Source organism: Lontra canadensis, unplaced genomic scaffold (genome assembly GCF_010015895.1).
Source record: "Lontra canadensis isolate GAN:19392208 unplaced genomic scaffold, GSC_riverotter_1.0 scaffold34, whole genome shotgun sequence".
Classification (NCBI taxonomy): domain Eukaryota; kingdom Metazoa; phylum Chordata; class Mammalia; order Carnivora; family Mustelidae; genus Lontra; species Lontra canadensis.
In genome coordinates, this window is record NW_022631028.1 from 14486817 (window position 1) to 14504204 (window position 17388).

Here is a 17388-nt window from a genome sequence, read left to right on the forward strand (position 1 = left end):
CTGTGTATGACAGATTATAGTTCATCTGAGAAGCGTAACTGCAGCCTGAGGCAGGAGTAGGGCCATATTAGGGGAGAGTGAAGAAGTAAAGCAGGTTCATTTAAGTTTCTTTTGTAATAAGAGCCAACAAGAAGCAATGAAGGATGCAGTGAGATTATGCATATAATTGTGCCTTGGAGGGGAGGAACTCTGGCCTGGTTGAGGATCAGCCCAAGCTTCCATCAAGAGTTGAGGAAGGAAAAGAATTCCAGGCCTTCCAGTATTTGTTTAAAGGAGGAATCATTAGACTCCCTCCTGCAGGCCAGTATGGCCTATGGCCCGTTTTTGTGTTAAAAAAAAGTTCAACATTTTCTCCATAGAAATGTTGGGTATTCTTAGTTAATTACTAAATTCTCTGTAATTTTTGTTGCTATTGCAAATGGTTTCTTATTTTTAATCACATTCTCTAGTTAGTTATTGCTGATGTACAGAAATGCTATTTTTTTTGTGTGAGTCTACATTTGGCAAGCTTGCTGAAATCTCTTGTTAGCTCTAATAGTTGTTGATTTTATCAACCCTCTCAAACTTTGCTATTTTTCTCATTTCTTCTAAGCCAGGCAGGGGTCAGCCAGCTAGAACTCATGGGCCATATAGCCCACCACTGTTTTTGTAAATAAAATTTTATTGGAAACTAGCCATATCCTTTTGTTTACATATTGTTTGTGGATGCTCTTCAGCTATAATGGCAGAGTTAACAGAGACTGCATAGCTCACAAAACTTGAATAAAATCCTTGTTCTCTGTCACTTTACAGTCAAACTTTACCAGTCTCTGTCAACATGATAATATCTTTAAATATGTGAAGACTATCCATCAAAAGACTTGATTTGTTATGGCTCTACAGACTTGAACTAGGACCAACATGTACAAATTAGAGGGAGAGAGAGAGAGAGTATATTATTAATTAATTAATATATAACTGTATATTAATTATATTTCTATTATAATTATTTATATTTATTATATTATATCTAATATATAATGATTATAATTATATATTTATAGTATAATTAATTAGTATATAATTATATATAATATATGATTAATTAATATATGTTAAGGCAATATGAAGAACTTTTTAGTAGACTGACCATAAAAGTACTTACTCAAAGGAAGATGAAAGCTGGCTTTCTTTCACCTAGAAGAATATGATCTCATAATTAACTGCCCAGACTGGAAACTTAGCCAATTACTTCAGCATGTCAGGTAAACTAGGACTGTTATAGTCAAGCATGGATACATTCACTCTCCCTTTATAGGAGATAGCATTCTAGAATAACTCAATTATCTCTGCACTTTAGTTATTGAGAAGGAAGAAAAGATTTCAGATTTAAAGTTAAAACATGTTTATTTTCACATCCTACAGATTTCTGAGGATACCCTAAAACCCTGCATTTAAGAGATGATATACAGCCTTCAGCTTCCTTACTCCTCTTCAGCACTGGTGTGCAAGGGTCATTGTTTTGATAGTTGTGGCCTCAAACTCAATGGGAATTCACCTTTTGGAGGGTGGATAGTGGTAGAAGGGATTCTTTGGATGGTCCCCTAGACCTCGCAACGTCTCCTTCAACCGAGAGTAAAATAAGTCTTTTTTAAAAGAGCAAAGTGTAAACTCAGCCAAAGGGATTTGTAGGACTAATGAGGTATTTCCAAATATTTTTAGCTTAATGAACTACACATCATATGACTTAGTCCACAAAAAAGTCAATGTGGGAACTTTTCATAAGATGATTTTTGCAATTTTTTTTAGTGGAAAATCCCATTCTGTGGAAGTGGGTAAAAGTCCCTTCTGTGGTTTAATTTAGCAAGCACAGATTCCAACTAAGGCAGGTGTTGGCAAAATGTCACGGCATTCAACTCCGAAAAGTGGCCTCTTTCTGCCAACACAGCATTCTGCAAATTGTAGTTAAACAAGCATAGTGTACGACTGATTTCTCTTTCATATTCTGTAATTTGCCAGTTATTTTGTTAAATTCTATGTTCTTAAAAACATTGGCATCCCGTTAATGATTTTTTTAGGTTTCAAAAGGGGAGCAGTCATTGCCACAAGGTCATATCCAAGGTCCAGGATCTTGACGGGTATCATCCCTAGTAAGATTCCATTACTCCTACTCTCCCAATGACTAGTATTACTGTGTCGTACTTTTTGCTTTGGCTTGACATGTCATGGTTACTACAGAAATTCTTAAAGTGTACTCCCTGGACCAGAAACTTCAACATCATGTGGGAAGTTGTTAGAAATGCACATTCTCGGGCTCTATCTCAACTTCTTAAATCAGAAACCTAAGCCCTCCAGGTGATTCTAAGTTTGAGAACCACTGGTTTAGGGAAAAACAAAACAAAACCCTAGGAATTTCTAGTTATGTCTTCCTCAGAAAGTCAGCTCTTTGGGTTATTCGATAAATAATCATTACCTACGTATGCCACCATGAAAGTCCTGAAAAAGAGTAGCGTATGGGGGTCATAATGGTAACAATAAGGTGTGTGTTATCCACACTGTGTTCCCATTGGTAGGCACAGTGCATGTCTTAGGGTAGGTGTTACATGAATATTTACTGAATTACTCCATCGGAATAAAAACATGGCTAAGCCTTTGACTCCTGAGGATTCTAATGTGTAGAATTTCAAGTACTGACCTTTCACTATTGTTATGATGGGTCTCTTACTCCAGAATGGAAAACATTGACAAACATTCTCATGAAATGAGACTTCTATTTTTCTTTACATTTAAAATTGTAGGTGTAAATGTCTCTAAAATTGAAAGTAAAAGCTGTCTCTGTGGACCATTTGTATCATGACTGAATGAAATCATGCAAGAGAAAGGGAATATTACTGAGATCATATATCCTGGTTGATTCTGACTATATGACATGCACTCTTTATTTCTACTTACCTTGGTTGTGTGGACACAACTAGGCCTTTATGTCTTCCCACCTTTTAAATAGTTTGAAGATGGAAAAAATGTCTGGAGCAAATCTATCAGTAACCTTTCTCTTTCTGCTTAATCATTCTGTAAATCAGCAGAACAGCTATAGACCAATTAAGTTCAAAAGTGTACAGGTGGTCAAAGGAATGACTTGAAAAACGTACTCTTGTTTTAAAGGGACTTTTGTTTCATAAAACATAAAAGCAGCAATAGCTTTTTGAATTTAATGTAGAAAGTAAAGGCCAAAATAGTTAAAATGAAATAAATAGTCAAATAAAAATATAGCTTGGGCCAGATGTAACCAAATTAAATGGAACAGTTCGCAGGTGCCCCCCCCCCAAAAATGTTGATAATATAGTTGGAGAAAATTGCTTCCTTCATTTTTTATGACTGTAATACTAGGACAATCTTTATATATAATGAAAATTCTTTAAACGTCATGAAAACCATGCCATCCCATCTCTGATCCATATCTTTATGTCCTATAACTACTGCTATAAATACAGATCAATCTGTATTATTACTAACTCTGTTACTTTAATTTCTAAAGCTATAAATATAGATCAGTGTGTATTAACCCAGAAATCATCCATATAACCACCTAAACAACCCAGAGCTCATGTTAGAAAAAAAACCACTATAATCGAGTGAACTCATACAGGGACCCATGATGATGATACTTTAGAAAAGACTTCCATGCCTGGGAACAAGTGTAAATTTTACTTAATGGCTACTGTGTGTCATAGTATCAGGCCTATATTCCTCCATCTTTTCCCTCTCTTCCACAAATTTCTACTGATCACCTTTTTTTTTTTTTTTTCCATATGCCTGGTACTGAACTAGGATTTGTGAGGGCTACAGAAAAAAATCAGAAGTATTTCCATTCCTCCAGGAAATGAAAGCACAAAGAAAAAGATAACATTTATAAATAGCTATAAAGATGATAGAAAACAATAATGCTCTTTGAGAGTGGCCCAGAATTTTATGTGTAAAATGACATTATTTATATGGAAGTAGTTTTTTAGTACCTAGTAAGTGAAGAAACAATGATAGAAGCTAGAGGTACATGTGAAAAAGGCAGACACATTACTTAATCTCATGCATTTTACAATCGGGATGAAATGACAGATACTAGAGTCATGAATAAACAAGATGATTATGAATTGTGTAATTAACATGGAAGAAATAAGATGTTGATAAAGAATAACATAGGGACTTATTTGAGATAGTGTGATAAGAAAATACTTCTCTGAAGGGACTCCATTTGAGCTGAGACATGTAGCAAGGGAAAAGACATCCACATAAAAATCACGGGGAAAATGAGAAATGAAAGACATTTCTACACAAAGACTTGCATGCCAATGTTCTTAGAAGCATTACTCCTTATAGCCAAAAATGGAGGCAACCTGAATAAATGCCCATTAACTGATATTACGGATTGAATCATGTCTCCCAAAAAAGCTATGTTGAAGATGTAACCCCCACCTCAGAATATGGCCTTTTCTGAAAATAGGCTCTTTATAGGTGTAATTAGTTCAAATGAATTCATTATGGGTGGTGGTGGGTCCTTAATCCAATATGACTGATGTCATCGTAAAAATACAATAAGAAGACACACAGAACATGACGACAGGGATAGAGACTGGAGTGACAGAGCTGACCAGCAAGGACCACCAAAGATGGATGGCCACCAGCAGAAGCCAGCAAGAGGCAAGGAACGATTCTACCAGAGTGTCAGAGGCTGTGGAGCCCTGTCATGGCCCTCATTTATGACTTCTAGCCTCCAGAACTATAGGAGAATACCTTTCTTTCTCTTTAAGCCACTCACTTCGTGTTACCTTGTTGCTAATATGACCAGGGAACAAATAAATAACATGTGGTATCTTCAAACAGTTGAATACTATTCAGCAATAAAAAGGAACACATTACTGATAGATACTGCAACAAGGATGACCCTTGATAACATTCTGCCAAGTAAAAGGGTCCAGATGCAAAAGAACACAGAGTTTCTAATTCCATGTTTATGAAATTTCCAGAAAAGGCAAACTCTCAGAGACAGTAAGCAGATTAGAGTTATTGCCTGGGGCTAGAACAAGTTCTGAGGCTTAATGATGAACAGGCCGAAAGGACCATGGGTGTTGGAAATGCTCTAAAACTGGATTTTGGTGATGGCTTCACAGCTTGGTCAACTTACCAAAAATCTTTGAATTGCACTTAAAATTGGCCAGGTATTTATATGTAAATTATACCTCCATAAATGTGTGTATGTGTGTGTGTGTGTTTTAAAGAAGTCAGGGGAAACATTAAGAGCTGAGGCAAAGAGACTTTGTTGCTATCTGGTCATTTAAAGGCCACTGTGGGATGGAGAATAGGCCGGACAGAGGAGAAGAAGGATCCTGGAGGAGTGGACTTGGAGTCTGGGCCTTGGTACGTAGCCATTTAGGATGAGGAGAGAACTGGGCTGGGGATCTTCCACTCTGTCTCTGCATTGCAGTGATATTTCAGTTTCTCCGGAAAAAGGTCCGGTGAGATATATTTTTTCCTTGGTATATCTTTCAGAGCTGGGTTAAAGAAACCTAGTGTATATGTAATGTTTATTGAAGGAGGAGGCAGGGGGAACCCTGATGGCTGCTGAAACAGCCTTGCCCCCTGTATTTTAGCAGTATTGTCTCATCTCCCTCCCACACAGGACACACTGCAATGCAGATTGTTTTGATTTCCTGAGAGCACAAAAGACCTCTTTTTCTCAAAGCAATTCTTTTTTTAATTAGCCTTGTTCCTGGAGTACGTAACCATACACGCAGCAGTAAAAGGTGTTAACTTGTTCCTGCACTCAGAGTCATACTGCTGATATTTATGGGATGATGAGTCAACGGTTCGCGGTTGGTTAACAAGTTCAGCAGCTGTGTGCGAATGCCGGCATAAGCAAGCGCCACTTCTTTACAGGCCCCGCTTGGTAGCAAATGCTCAAAGAAAGGCAAACCCAAATTGAAGTGCACGAGAACTCAGCCCAGCCAAAAAGGAGGGAATGGTTTTATATCTGAATGTGGCAAGCATGGTTTTCGTGCATTTGAATCTAGTTTTGTAGTGTTACTCATTACAGGGGTGAGAGTACATAATAAAAGAGGAATCAGGGACCAGAGCTGCAACCTGGAACACTAACTAGGTTGTTGTAAAAATGAAGACAAACTTCTTGACCTCTTTGAGATTACAGCCGTGCTCTCAAAAGGAAAAGACAGATTTGGACCGATTTTAATTCCGGGAGAAATGGTTTAGAATCCCTCCCCCCCTTTTTTTTAAGATGCATTTATTTTAGAGGAAAAGAGAGTGTACACACATAGTGGCCAGAGGGAGAGAAGTGTTAGCAGACTCCGCACTGAGCAAGGAGCTGGATGTGGGCCTCAATTTCATGATCTTGAGATTATGACCTGTGTCAAAACCAAGAGTTCAGCACTTACTTAACTGATTGTATCACCCAGGTGCTCCTTTTGAGAATAGGTTGCTAGCTACAGATCCACTCTGTGGGAAAGTATGAATCCATGGATGCCAAGATGAAAAATGCTCAACTAAATTATTTCAAAGGTCCCTTCCAAATCCAATCCTCCCTATCATTCTATGAAAGGAAAAAACTAAACAGGTATGTTCAACTTCGCACTTCGGATGACATACCTCATAGCAAACCTAGCTAGACAGCTATGTCATCTGACACTTTTGATTTTCTTTTTACACATTAAGGAAATCCCCCTGATGCTTCCCAAACAAAGCTGCATCAGAAAGGATCATCTGCAAAACGAATGAAATTATTTCCCTCTGTCATTGTACCTGTCATCATCTGTTCCTTGCTTTTACCTTTTCTTCTAAATCCCTCAGTCTTTTTTCCTGTAACTATAGAATACCTAAAAGGTGAAATGGAGGAGCCTATCATTTCTTACGAAGTTAGGTAATTCCAAACTTTGTACTCGCACAGCTGAATCAGAGACCATGGAAAAGGATTCGAAATTGAATAGAAATAAATGTATTCAATCAATTAGAGCAGTGGGAGATGGGGTCAAGAAGGTACTGATAAATAATTGGTAAGTCTTCAGTTATAAAGTATGGACTTAGGTAAAGTATGCACTTAGATATTTAGACTTAAAATATGGGCTTAGAAAAAGTATTTTTTGTTAGGTTATGTTACCTTGGCCACAATTGTACATTTTCTAGGATATGGGAAAATATGACCTTCAAAGTACATATGCCATTAAGAAGGTGGGTATAATTTTAAGATTTTTTTTATAGTTACTTCCTACTGTCCTTTTTACATTGGTTCAGAATACACTAATACTGGCATTTGATGTTATCCTCTGTGCACTAATTTATGATTGGATGAGATTGGTGTTGAAAGTGAATGATAAAGTAATTTGTGGTCACAAATTGATTATTAAGATTTTTTTCTTATATAGATCAAATCGATCATGGAAATATTTTTTTTGAATACTTAAAATTTTTCTACAATATTTTCAGTAATTTATTTTATTTTCCTGATGACTAGGACATTATCTCTCCCCTCCTTTTTTGGTCCATGACTGCCTTAAAAAAAAAAAAAAAGAAAAGAAAAGAACAAAATGTTTTTTGATAAGTGAAGTTGAATGCATGAAGAATTTGATCCTAGCAGATGGTACGGCACTGTGATACAAAATTTCCCCTAGCAGTAACTGGGAGAAGAGCCATAATTCAAGGCTGGTTAGAGATAGAACCAGCTTTAGATGAAGAAATTAATTGTGCACACAATGATGTATGAGAGCATCCTACGTTAACAGAAGAACACTTACATACGTTTAAAAAGAACCTCAGAGACTTAGTTCCTTTGTTTATTCACAGGGGTGATGGGTGAATATGAGCCAAAAATAGAAGTGCACTTCCCAGAAACAGTGCCGACTGCCAAAGGAACAACAGTGAAGTTGGAATGCTTTGCCTTAGGAAAGTAAGTTCTGGTTTCTCTTCCATCTTGTCCTCCCTTCAGCTGGGGCAGGTAGACAATTTTATGTGCACTGTTCACACAATGGTTTCTGAGGTGAATGAAAAGCAAGACAAGCCTTTCTTTTGGTAATTCTATGTATGCATCTTGATTCTGCCCTCTCACCACGGAGAGGGGACGTGTAATGGCACAAGGGGGATTAGGCTGCCACAATTGACGTGGCCACAAAGGAGAAGAGAATGGGCAATTCTGAAAAAGTATTTTGTTCTATTATTGTGACCTGTAATGTGCACGCTGTCTAACCCAGAATGACAGGAAAACAATAGCCTTCATTTGAGATACACTCAAGCTGACTCTTTGGGAAAATATGGACTTTGATTCTCGCCCTAGTTTAGAGAGGATGCATCAGACTGTTCTTGAAATTCTTTTTAAATGCCCAGTCTCTTCTCTCTAGTTTGGATTTCCTTCTATTCTAGCTAAAGATAGGTAAGATCTTACATCTGAAAATTATTCACTTTATTATTATGTCTATGGAGTGATAAGCCTACTTGGGATCCAATTAACCTTTCCATAGATTATCTTTGCGAGGGCAGAAAGAAAATGAAAAACAGATCAGTTAAGATTTTCCCAGTAACACTGAAAAAAGGATTTGGCATAAATGATACACACTATCATCTGAAATGAAATTTGTAGATCATCTGTGATTTTAATGATTGAACATTAATCTCTACACCCTACTCCCTCTCTCCAGCTAGCCTGTCGCTAACTCCCCATCCTCTCCCTGTGCCCAAATGTTGACTAATGCAACAACACTAACACGCTCAACCCCAGTATCAGCACCTAATCTGTTTCCGTATATTTTTTTTGCACTTCACACCAGCCATAGAAGAAAGATGTTCCTTTTTATCATTGTATTTTCAGCTCTAATAAAAGGATTCTTTTGGTTTCAATGTTTTTAAGTCGGGGCAGTGTGAGCTACAATAGTATCTTAACTTTGGCACAATGCAATACAGTGATAAGTTTTTCTATCCTGAAAACTTACCATATGAAATGAATTATGATATATCTGTAGGACTGAACACTGTACAGACATTAAAAGGCAAGTTGTACAGCAACATATGAGACAGAGAAAATACCCATGATTTATTGCTAAGAGACTAAAAACAGATTACTAAACATTATAGTGTGGGCCCATTTTTTATTTTAAATATATGCGTTAGGAAACGCAATCCAGGGAAAAGGTGGAAACAGGTAGCTGGATAAGCTAGGTATAAATTTGGTAAACTATGCAAGGTGACACCTTGAAAAATCTTTTTTGGAAAAAGAGCAAAACTCAAATCGTTCATATTTCAAAGGGGGTATGAATTAAACTCTATTCACACTGCTTGAATGGCACTGGAATAAAAACAAAAGACCAAAATTGGGCTCCTCCAGTCTGCACAGAAATGTTTGGGTATGCATATCCAGCTGCCAAAACACATCATCATTGCCCACTTAAGAGCAGGAAGACTATGTCTAAGTACAGTTATTTGTAAAGGCACGTATTAAGTATATATCTCATCAAATGTAAAGGCACCCGTAATGTACTTTTGATAGAGCCATTTCTGCATTTTGAGTTAGTGTCTGTTGAATTAACTTAAATTGTTCTAAAACAAGTATAGTAGAATTGATGGCTTTAATTTTTTAAATACCATCTCAGGTTTTCCAGAGAAGATTAGCAAGTCTTTAGCCTAATTACTTCTCTGTGTGTGTTTTTGTGAAAAATAAATAAGTAAATAATTGTATCCCCTGAAAGGAAGCTGCACTCTTAAAAGCTGTGGTTAGCTTGCTAAACCATTGATTTGCAGACTGAGTGATGCCCTCCTTGCAATTTAAGATGTGTTCTCACAATTATGGCTGTAGGGTGATAGATGCCTTGAGAGTACATAAAGACCCCACTGATGGCTTCTTTCCTTATCTTACTATTTTAAGTAAAATTTCCCCAAACCATTCTCCTAGTCAGCTGCTGCTATAAGTTGGTAAGGTTCTATAAAAACTGTTCCAAGGGACAGAAATTAGAAGCTGCCAGTTTCTTCTTGCCTAACCCTTAAAACTGACACAACGTCACTTCTGTCTTATTTCAATAATCAAAGTAGACAAACAACCCAGCAGGTTTAAGGCAGAGGAGAACCTGGACCTCATATGGGAAGAATGTGAAAGAATTTGCAGTCATCTTCAATCTGACACATTTGTGCACAGACATTTCTATTTTCATATTTATGCTTTAGGAAAAAAAAACAGTTACACTAAAAAATTCAACAAGCATGTAAAATCTGTTTTTATTTTAGTGATTATATTATATATTTTTAGTAAGGTTAAGAAAGATTATTTGATTCTAAGAAAACACTTAATATATAGATAGTAATACTGGAAATGTGGATATAGCTAAAATCATAATAGTGATATGTGAATGAATGAAGTTTGGGAATACTGTCTAAGGCAAGCTTATATGTTTAGAACTAAGAAGAAAGGGGTTATGGGAAGCATAGGTTCAAATAAAAGATACAGTTTTCTCTAATTTAATGTACTCCTTTTTATTCTCACTATCAGTCCGGTACCAACTATTATCTGGAGAAGAGCTGATGGAAAGCCTATAGCAAGGAAAGCCAGAAGACACAAGTCAAATGGAATTCTTGAAATCCCCAATTTTCAGCAGGAAGATGCTGGTTTATATGAATGTGTAGCTGAAAATTCAAGAGGGAAAAATGTAGCAAGGGGACAATTGACTTTTTATGGTAAGTTTACCTTTAGGATTTATCATTTGTAATGCTAAAAACCTTGGTACTAAAAGCATAAACTGGGAGGTTTCCTTTCAGGCTTTCCGGAAAGATTGTGTAAAATAGGACTGTATAAAAGCCTTGGTTTGCTGCTAATTAGCGTTCCTGGGCTGATTCTTGGTGTGGAGAGTGAGGGTGGGGGGCAAGGATGTTGACAAGCAGAGAGGAAGAAATCAGGCTGAGGTGTTTGGGAGATGGGCATTAGTGGGAATGCACTTGCAAAGAAGTGTTTTTCCTCTTCCCATCAAGCTGTAAACATGACACAGGAAAGCTTTTGCGATTCCTTCTCCTGATGTTTTTCTTTTTAAACTGCGTGCTTTTCTTCTTTCGAATTTTGATTTGGGGCTCATGTTAATTCTTTGTAATTGCTTCTATTTGATAGCAATTTAATGTGGTACCATGAACATTTCAAAATGCACACCCCCCAATTTTAGTTCTTATCAGAGTAGAGCGTGACAAATCTCTCTCACCCCAAAGACATTTTATGTGCAGCTGCTCCTATTCCAATAAAATCATCGGCATTGATCCAAACGTAATATAAATGTAAAACCTCCAGCACGTGGTCATCAATTTAGCCAATCTTGGAAACCCGTCAGGGTATTGATTTGAAATCCAAAGAAGAATTTCATTGGATAGGCATTTTGAAAGCAAATTGAGTTCTGCCAAATTGGAACATGTCTGAATCCCATCTTTCTGGGAGATGGGAAATAACTATTGTAGACTGATAATTATTCAAAAATAGTTTAAATATACAACAATGAATATTAAAGTGCTGAGAGTAGTTCTTTAGGGGCAATTTGTAGCAAGAGTTTTAAATGTCCTTATTTTTTTGAAATAACAGATAATAATATTTATTTAAAATAAATATTTTACCAATTCTTCTTCCAAAGCATTTTGGTTTTAAGATATAGCCAAAGATTAGGGCACCTGGGGTGGCCCAGTGGGTTAAGCCTCTGCCTTCAGCTCAGGTCATGATCTCAGGGTCCTGGGATCAAGCCCCGCATTGGGCTTTCTGCTCAGCAGGGAGCCTGCTTCTCCTCCCCCCACCCCCCCACCCCCGCCTCTCTGCCTACTTGTGATCTCTCTCTGTCAAATAAATAAATAGTCTTTTAAAAAAAAAAAATATATATATATATAGCCAAAGACTTTATTTATTCATCATAAAATCTTCCTTAGAAACATGATTGGAAACTGAATGGAGATTTTGAGTATCAGCTAGCTTGCAGGGAGCTCCCCGACATGACCCTCAGGATTTAGAACTTACCTACCTGACATATCCAGGGTGACAGGTGAGCACACATGGTTCTAGAAACTATTTCACATGATGACATGGGCAACAGTTGTTTGAATAAGCTTATACACTTCTTTAATAATTCATCTTTCTTCAACAATTATAAAGGACTAATTCTACTCAAGCCAGATGATGGACTTGAAATGTCATCTTGGGTCTTTCTTAAACTGTGGTAGTTGATACTTTATTTGATTGGTTGAAAAGTAAAAGACTCCATAGTCCATTGACTGAAAACCATAGGACCAAACGTTACACATTTGTTTAGTGAGATACAATTGATGTATTTTTCAAGTGTTTAGAGTACGTTTTTCTCACAAGCATAATAATTTCATATATGTCAGGCAAGGACAACCTGAAACTATTCAGATAAATGGCCAATGTTTTCTCTTTTTTTATTAGCTGAATAGAATTTTTTATTTAGTTGTGGCTGTTCCTGAGTGTTATTTGAGTTGTTCAGCTAATTGAATAAGATCATTTTCGCTTTCATGGCTTTCTTTTAAGTGAAGTATCTGTTTTTGTTATGAAAGTATGAAATGTTCTGTAATCAGGAGTTGGTGTAGTGCTTTCTAGTGAGTCAAAGTTTTCCTGCAGTGGAAAAAGAATACTCCAGAGTCACTGTTCTGAAGAGTCAAACTGGTCCCTGGCCCTCAGCCTTGTGCAATAAAATGGTTTGGTTTTTTTCCTTCCGGGATCCTGCCCTGGAGATGAAAATCAGGTTCTAACAGTGTTTCCCTTTTAAATGGAGTTATCTGCATCCATGCATGGGGGAAAGAGCAGAATGAAATTTGCCTGCTTTCTGAAGATAACTCGGCTTTTTTCTCAGTTGTCAAACACCCTTGGTATTAGAAGCTTGTCAGATAAGTTGACTTTAATAGCACTTGGCTATTGCATCTATGTTTATTCTTTTGTTTTTCCTCAACTAGCATATCAGTGACACAGAAATTATCGAACTGTTTTCATTGTCACAGGAGAGATTAATTATACAAAAGTGCTTCGCTGTCATTTTCTCTCTCTGTCTCTCTCTCTCTCTTTTTTTTTGGGGGGGTCTCTATTGGGTTTTCCTAGTGCTGACTTCCTAATATCCAGCTGTCTAGATCTCAATTTAAATGAGTTATTATAATTAAAATCACTGTGTAGATCACAAAAGGGGAGAAAATAGCCCCAGTCACTTATCCATGAACATTCCATCTTTGTTGACAAGAGAATTTGTTATAACATTAAGATGTGCTATGCTTAGGGATTATAAACCATGGGTTTGAGTTTAGAAACCTTCTCTTTTTATGGTTTTAGTTGTATATTCTATTCATCAAATCTCCACTTCAACAACCACAGGTGTGTTAACTTCTCATCTAGCTTAGCGATACGGCCATTTTTCTCATCTTACACTGGAACAATTAAACCTTCCTCCAACCACCTTCTGGACATGATTCCGTTGTTCCCATCTTCCCTGTGTCAGAATGTGGACCCCCCATTCCTGGTTGGAATATTCCCACTATAGTTCTATCTTTAGGTTAGCATGTGCTACTCATATTTGTGCTCTGTGAAGAATTAAAACTAGTTCAGACATAAAACATTTTACCCTACCCTGTCTTTCCATTTTATTTTTGCCTGTGGTTTAGTTTTTGTTTTGTTCCTTTGTTGTTGTTGTTGTTGTTTTGAGTATAGTTGACACACAATGTTACATTAGTTTCAGGTATGGGATACAGTGACAGGATAAGTTTATGCATTATATAGTGCAGTCTACTTTTAATACGATCTTTCAGACATTTTTTTCAGCATAAAAAACTTTCTACAAATAGATCTGTAATTTTCAAGAGTAAAATACAATAAATCTTTGTTGCTAAAGGTAGAAATTTTCCAGGGATTTTAATATATTATTAACTTGTTCAACAACTATGTTTTTTTTCATTGCCTGATGTATTGTGAGGCATCCTGATTGGGTGAGGGCTGGTGGCACAGGCAGTAAAAAATTCACCCATTTATAACAAAGGAGATAGTATATTGAACACACTCCAAGGGAGCAATGGAGACAGCAAAGGAGAGAATGTCTGCCACGAGGTGGTAGTGAGGGGCTATAGTTATAGGGTGGAGTGAGGGAGTATGGCAACATATGGAATTTGCCCATTTTTGGTAATCTTAGGAAATTTGCCCCTGTTATAAGTGGTAAGTTAGGGCCTATGACTATTTCAAGGTGGGTAGCTTAATGACCCTGTTGCATTCAGCTAGGTGGTTATTCTAGGCCATTTTGCCTTGCTCAAATTTCCACTGCTCAAGCCTATTGCTTAAAGAGGTCTTTATACCTATGGCAGGCAATGCCAGGCAGTAGGGTTGCAGTACAAATCCCTGCCTTCAAGGAGCTTGTATCCTACTAGAAGTTGAAGATAATATACTACTAAGCAAATGAATGAACTAGAAAGTTTCATATTGTAATTAAGAATTATGAAGAGAATAATCAGAATGATATGACAGAAAATAACAAGTAGGAGGGGAAAGGCTTCATAAGATAAGGTAGTCAGGGAAGACTAGTCTAAGAATTGAATTCTGAGCTGAAACCTGAAGGATGAGAAAGAGCCAGACTTTCAAGGGAAGTACACCTCAGGCAGAAGGTAAAGAATTACAAAGGCCCCAAGATAGAAAATTACGTGACATGTTTGAGCTGCATCAAGGAAGCCAATATAACTAAATCATGGTGAAAAAGGGCAAAAAGTTTTGAAAAATAGGAGGGTGACAGATACCTTACAAGCCAGGCACAGAGTTTGGGTTTTATTTTGAGTATAATGGGAAACCATTGGAGGATTTTAAGCAGGGAAATGACTCCATAGGATTCACTGCTTTAGAGACCACTCTGGTTGCTCTGTGGTGCATAGATTATGGGGAACCAAGAGCCAAAGCAGGACAACCAGTCAGGGAGCCATCGAGGTGAGATGTTGGTGTCTGGGACTTAAAGAACAAAATAAATGGAGAAACTTAAGATATTATTTCGAAGTTAGATCTTATTCTTATAAACTCAGTTTGTAGATGGAACTGCTTCCCAAAGAGCCAGTTTAAGTTTACATAGTAAGAAGCAGAGCTAGATTCCAAATGCCATGCTCCTTCCTCTATGTTAGAGGTTCTTGTACTTCAGTGTGCATTAGAATACCATGGAAAATTTGTTAAAATACTGACTATCGGGCCCTATGCAGAGGTCCTGATTCTGTAGGGCTGGGGCAGGACCTGAAAATTTGCATTTTTAAGAAGTTATGCTTCAGTAGTGCTGTCACAGCTTGTTTAGAGTCCACACGGTGAGAACCCTTGCTCTGTGCTAAGCTGTTTGCAAGTAGCAGAGTGAAGCTGAGATTAAAGTACAAGCATGCTAAGGTGCTCTTGGTTCTCCACAAAGCTCACCGCTTGCTGTCACATCAGGTCCTGTAGCCAGTCCACATAGACAAAGTAGAATGAGAGTGCTAAAGCAATTATCTTTGAGGAAGGTAAAGGAAAGTATAAAATGGATTTAATTCACTTGATAATTACTCATTTTTCCACCTCATTGTGTCTGTATAGTCACTTCCTTTCTTTCACAAATAGACGTATAGTATTAAATAGCCATCATTTAGAAGCATGAAGTGTGAACTAAAAGAACCTGATATTTAATACCTTTTGTATTTCTCCTATAGGTAACAGGTGTTAGGAGAGTGCAGTCATCATATTTCCATTAGGAAAATGGGATATTTGAGGAATATAATATTTGAGCAGGCTTCAATTCATAGAATCCTGTCATGTTTGAACTGGAAGGAACTATGGAGGCCAACCCTTTGATTTTTATAAGGAAAGAAAATAAAGCCCAGAGACATAAAATAACTTACCCAAGATCATACAGTGAGTGTGAGTCAGAGCCATGACTAGATCTGCTCTTTCTGTTATACTGCATGTTAATTTTCCTGCCAAGAAGACATTTTAATACAGTAGGTAAGGGGGAAACCCATTAATCATCTAGATACTTTTTCTGCATATCTTCCACAACCAAGGTCATAAAATGAAAACATCCAGATGAACAGTTGACTTTCTCAATTCCTATTTTGTAAGATAATCACCTGATTATTGAGTCCAAATAGCTCTTTTTATTTTCCATTCCAAAATTACACATTTAGTTGTGTGTCTAGACTTTGTATGCTTTGGTCCTTTGGCTCAAATGGCGTGACTGTAGGCTCGATGACTCTGCAAACGATGTTTGAGTATCTCTAAAGTCATCAGTAAGTGAATACCGAAGCATCATGCAGGACAGCATACTAATTTCCCCCCAGATATGCTAAGTATATGTGATCACTAGATAAAAGTCAGCCCTACAGAGCGGCTTAAAGGACACAGTGACCAAAAACTGAACACAGTAGATAAGGTACTTCCACAGTAGAGCAAGAGTCTGCCTAATTGTCCTGGACAGAACTGATATGGAGACCCTCAATTTCCCTCGGTGCCACTTAAAATAAAGTCAGCAAATTTTGTTTCCTTCTCTTTGTCTGGTAGTTCCAATAAGATGGCTTACTGCAATATTTCAAGAGGTGCACACTGAGAACACAGTGTAAACGATGGCCAGTGGGAAATGATACAGAAGTAGGGTCATGAGATCCTTACCCAAGAGAAGCTTCAGATTAGGGAAGAAAAAGCCATATCAAGGACAACATATTGAAATACAATTCAGTTCCTTCACTCTGTATTGCCATAGAAAGCAGAGGTGCTATTACAATTTTTTACCCAGCAAGGAATATTGTTTAAGTATACTTGTGGCAAGTTTTACATAAGTGGATTCATTTATCTGCAAGTTTCTGTGCTTGTCTAAAGTAGGAGTTCTCACACTTTTCGTTTCAGACCACTTTTCACCTTTAAAAATTATTAAATACTCCAAAGAGTTTTTGCTTATGTGGGTTATACCTACTAATAGATACCATATTAGAAATTAAAATGAAGAATTTAATTCAGTGATTTCTTTATTTTAAAATGAAAACATGTTAACAAAATTAACATATTTTAAGAAATTGACTGTATTTTCCCTAAAAAATTAATGACAAAAGAGACATTGCTTATGTTTTCACAAATCTCTTTAATGTCTGTCTTAACAGAAGAAAGCTGGACTCTTATGTGCTTCTCTAGTCAGTCTGTCATGACGTATTGATTTGGTTGAAGTAAGAGGAAAATCTGGTCTCCTACAGATAGGTAGTTGGAAGGAAAAGTTCTCATGGACTTTCTGAAAGAGACCTGGGAAACCCCAGTGGTCCTGAGACCATACTTAGAGAGACACAGGTTCAAAAGAATGCTCCCATCATCACTGATAGGTAGGGTTGAACAGATTTTGGGAGCCTATAGATAGAGCATGGATGTTGAAGGCA

The 17388-nt window shown here is 37.1% G+C and overlaps 1 protein-coding gene across 5 annotated transcripts in view; it reads left to right on the plus strand.

Moving 5' to 3' along the window:
- CNTN4 (contactin 4) overlaps positions 1 to 17388 on the plus strand; it is a 917793-nt gene that overhangs the window by 745530 nt on the left and 154875 nt on the right. For all 5 annotated transcript variants that reach the window (XM_032867432.1, XM_032867434.1, XM_032867431.1 and 2 more), the window contains 2 exons: positions 7825 to 7927; positions 10511 to 10695. In XM_032867432.1, the coding sequence (XP_032723323.1) occupies positions 7825 to 7927; positions 10511 to 10695 (288 nt within the window). The remainder of the gene's footprint in view (positions 1 to 7824; positions 7928 to 10510; positions 10696 to 17388) is intronic.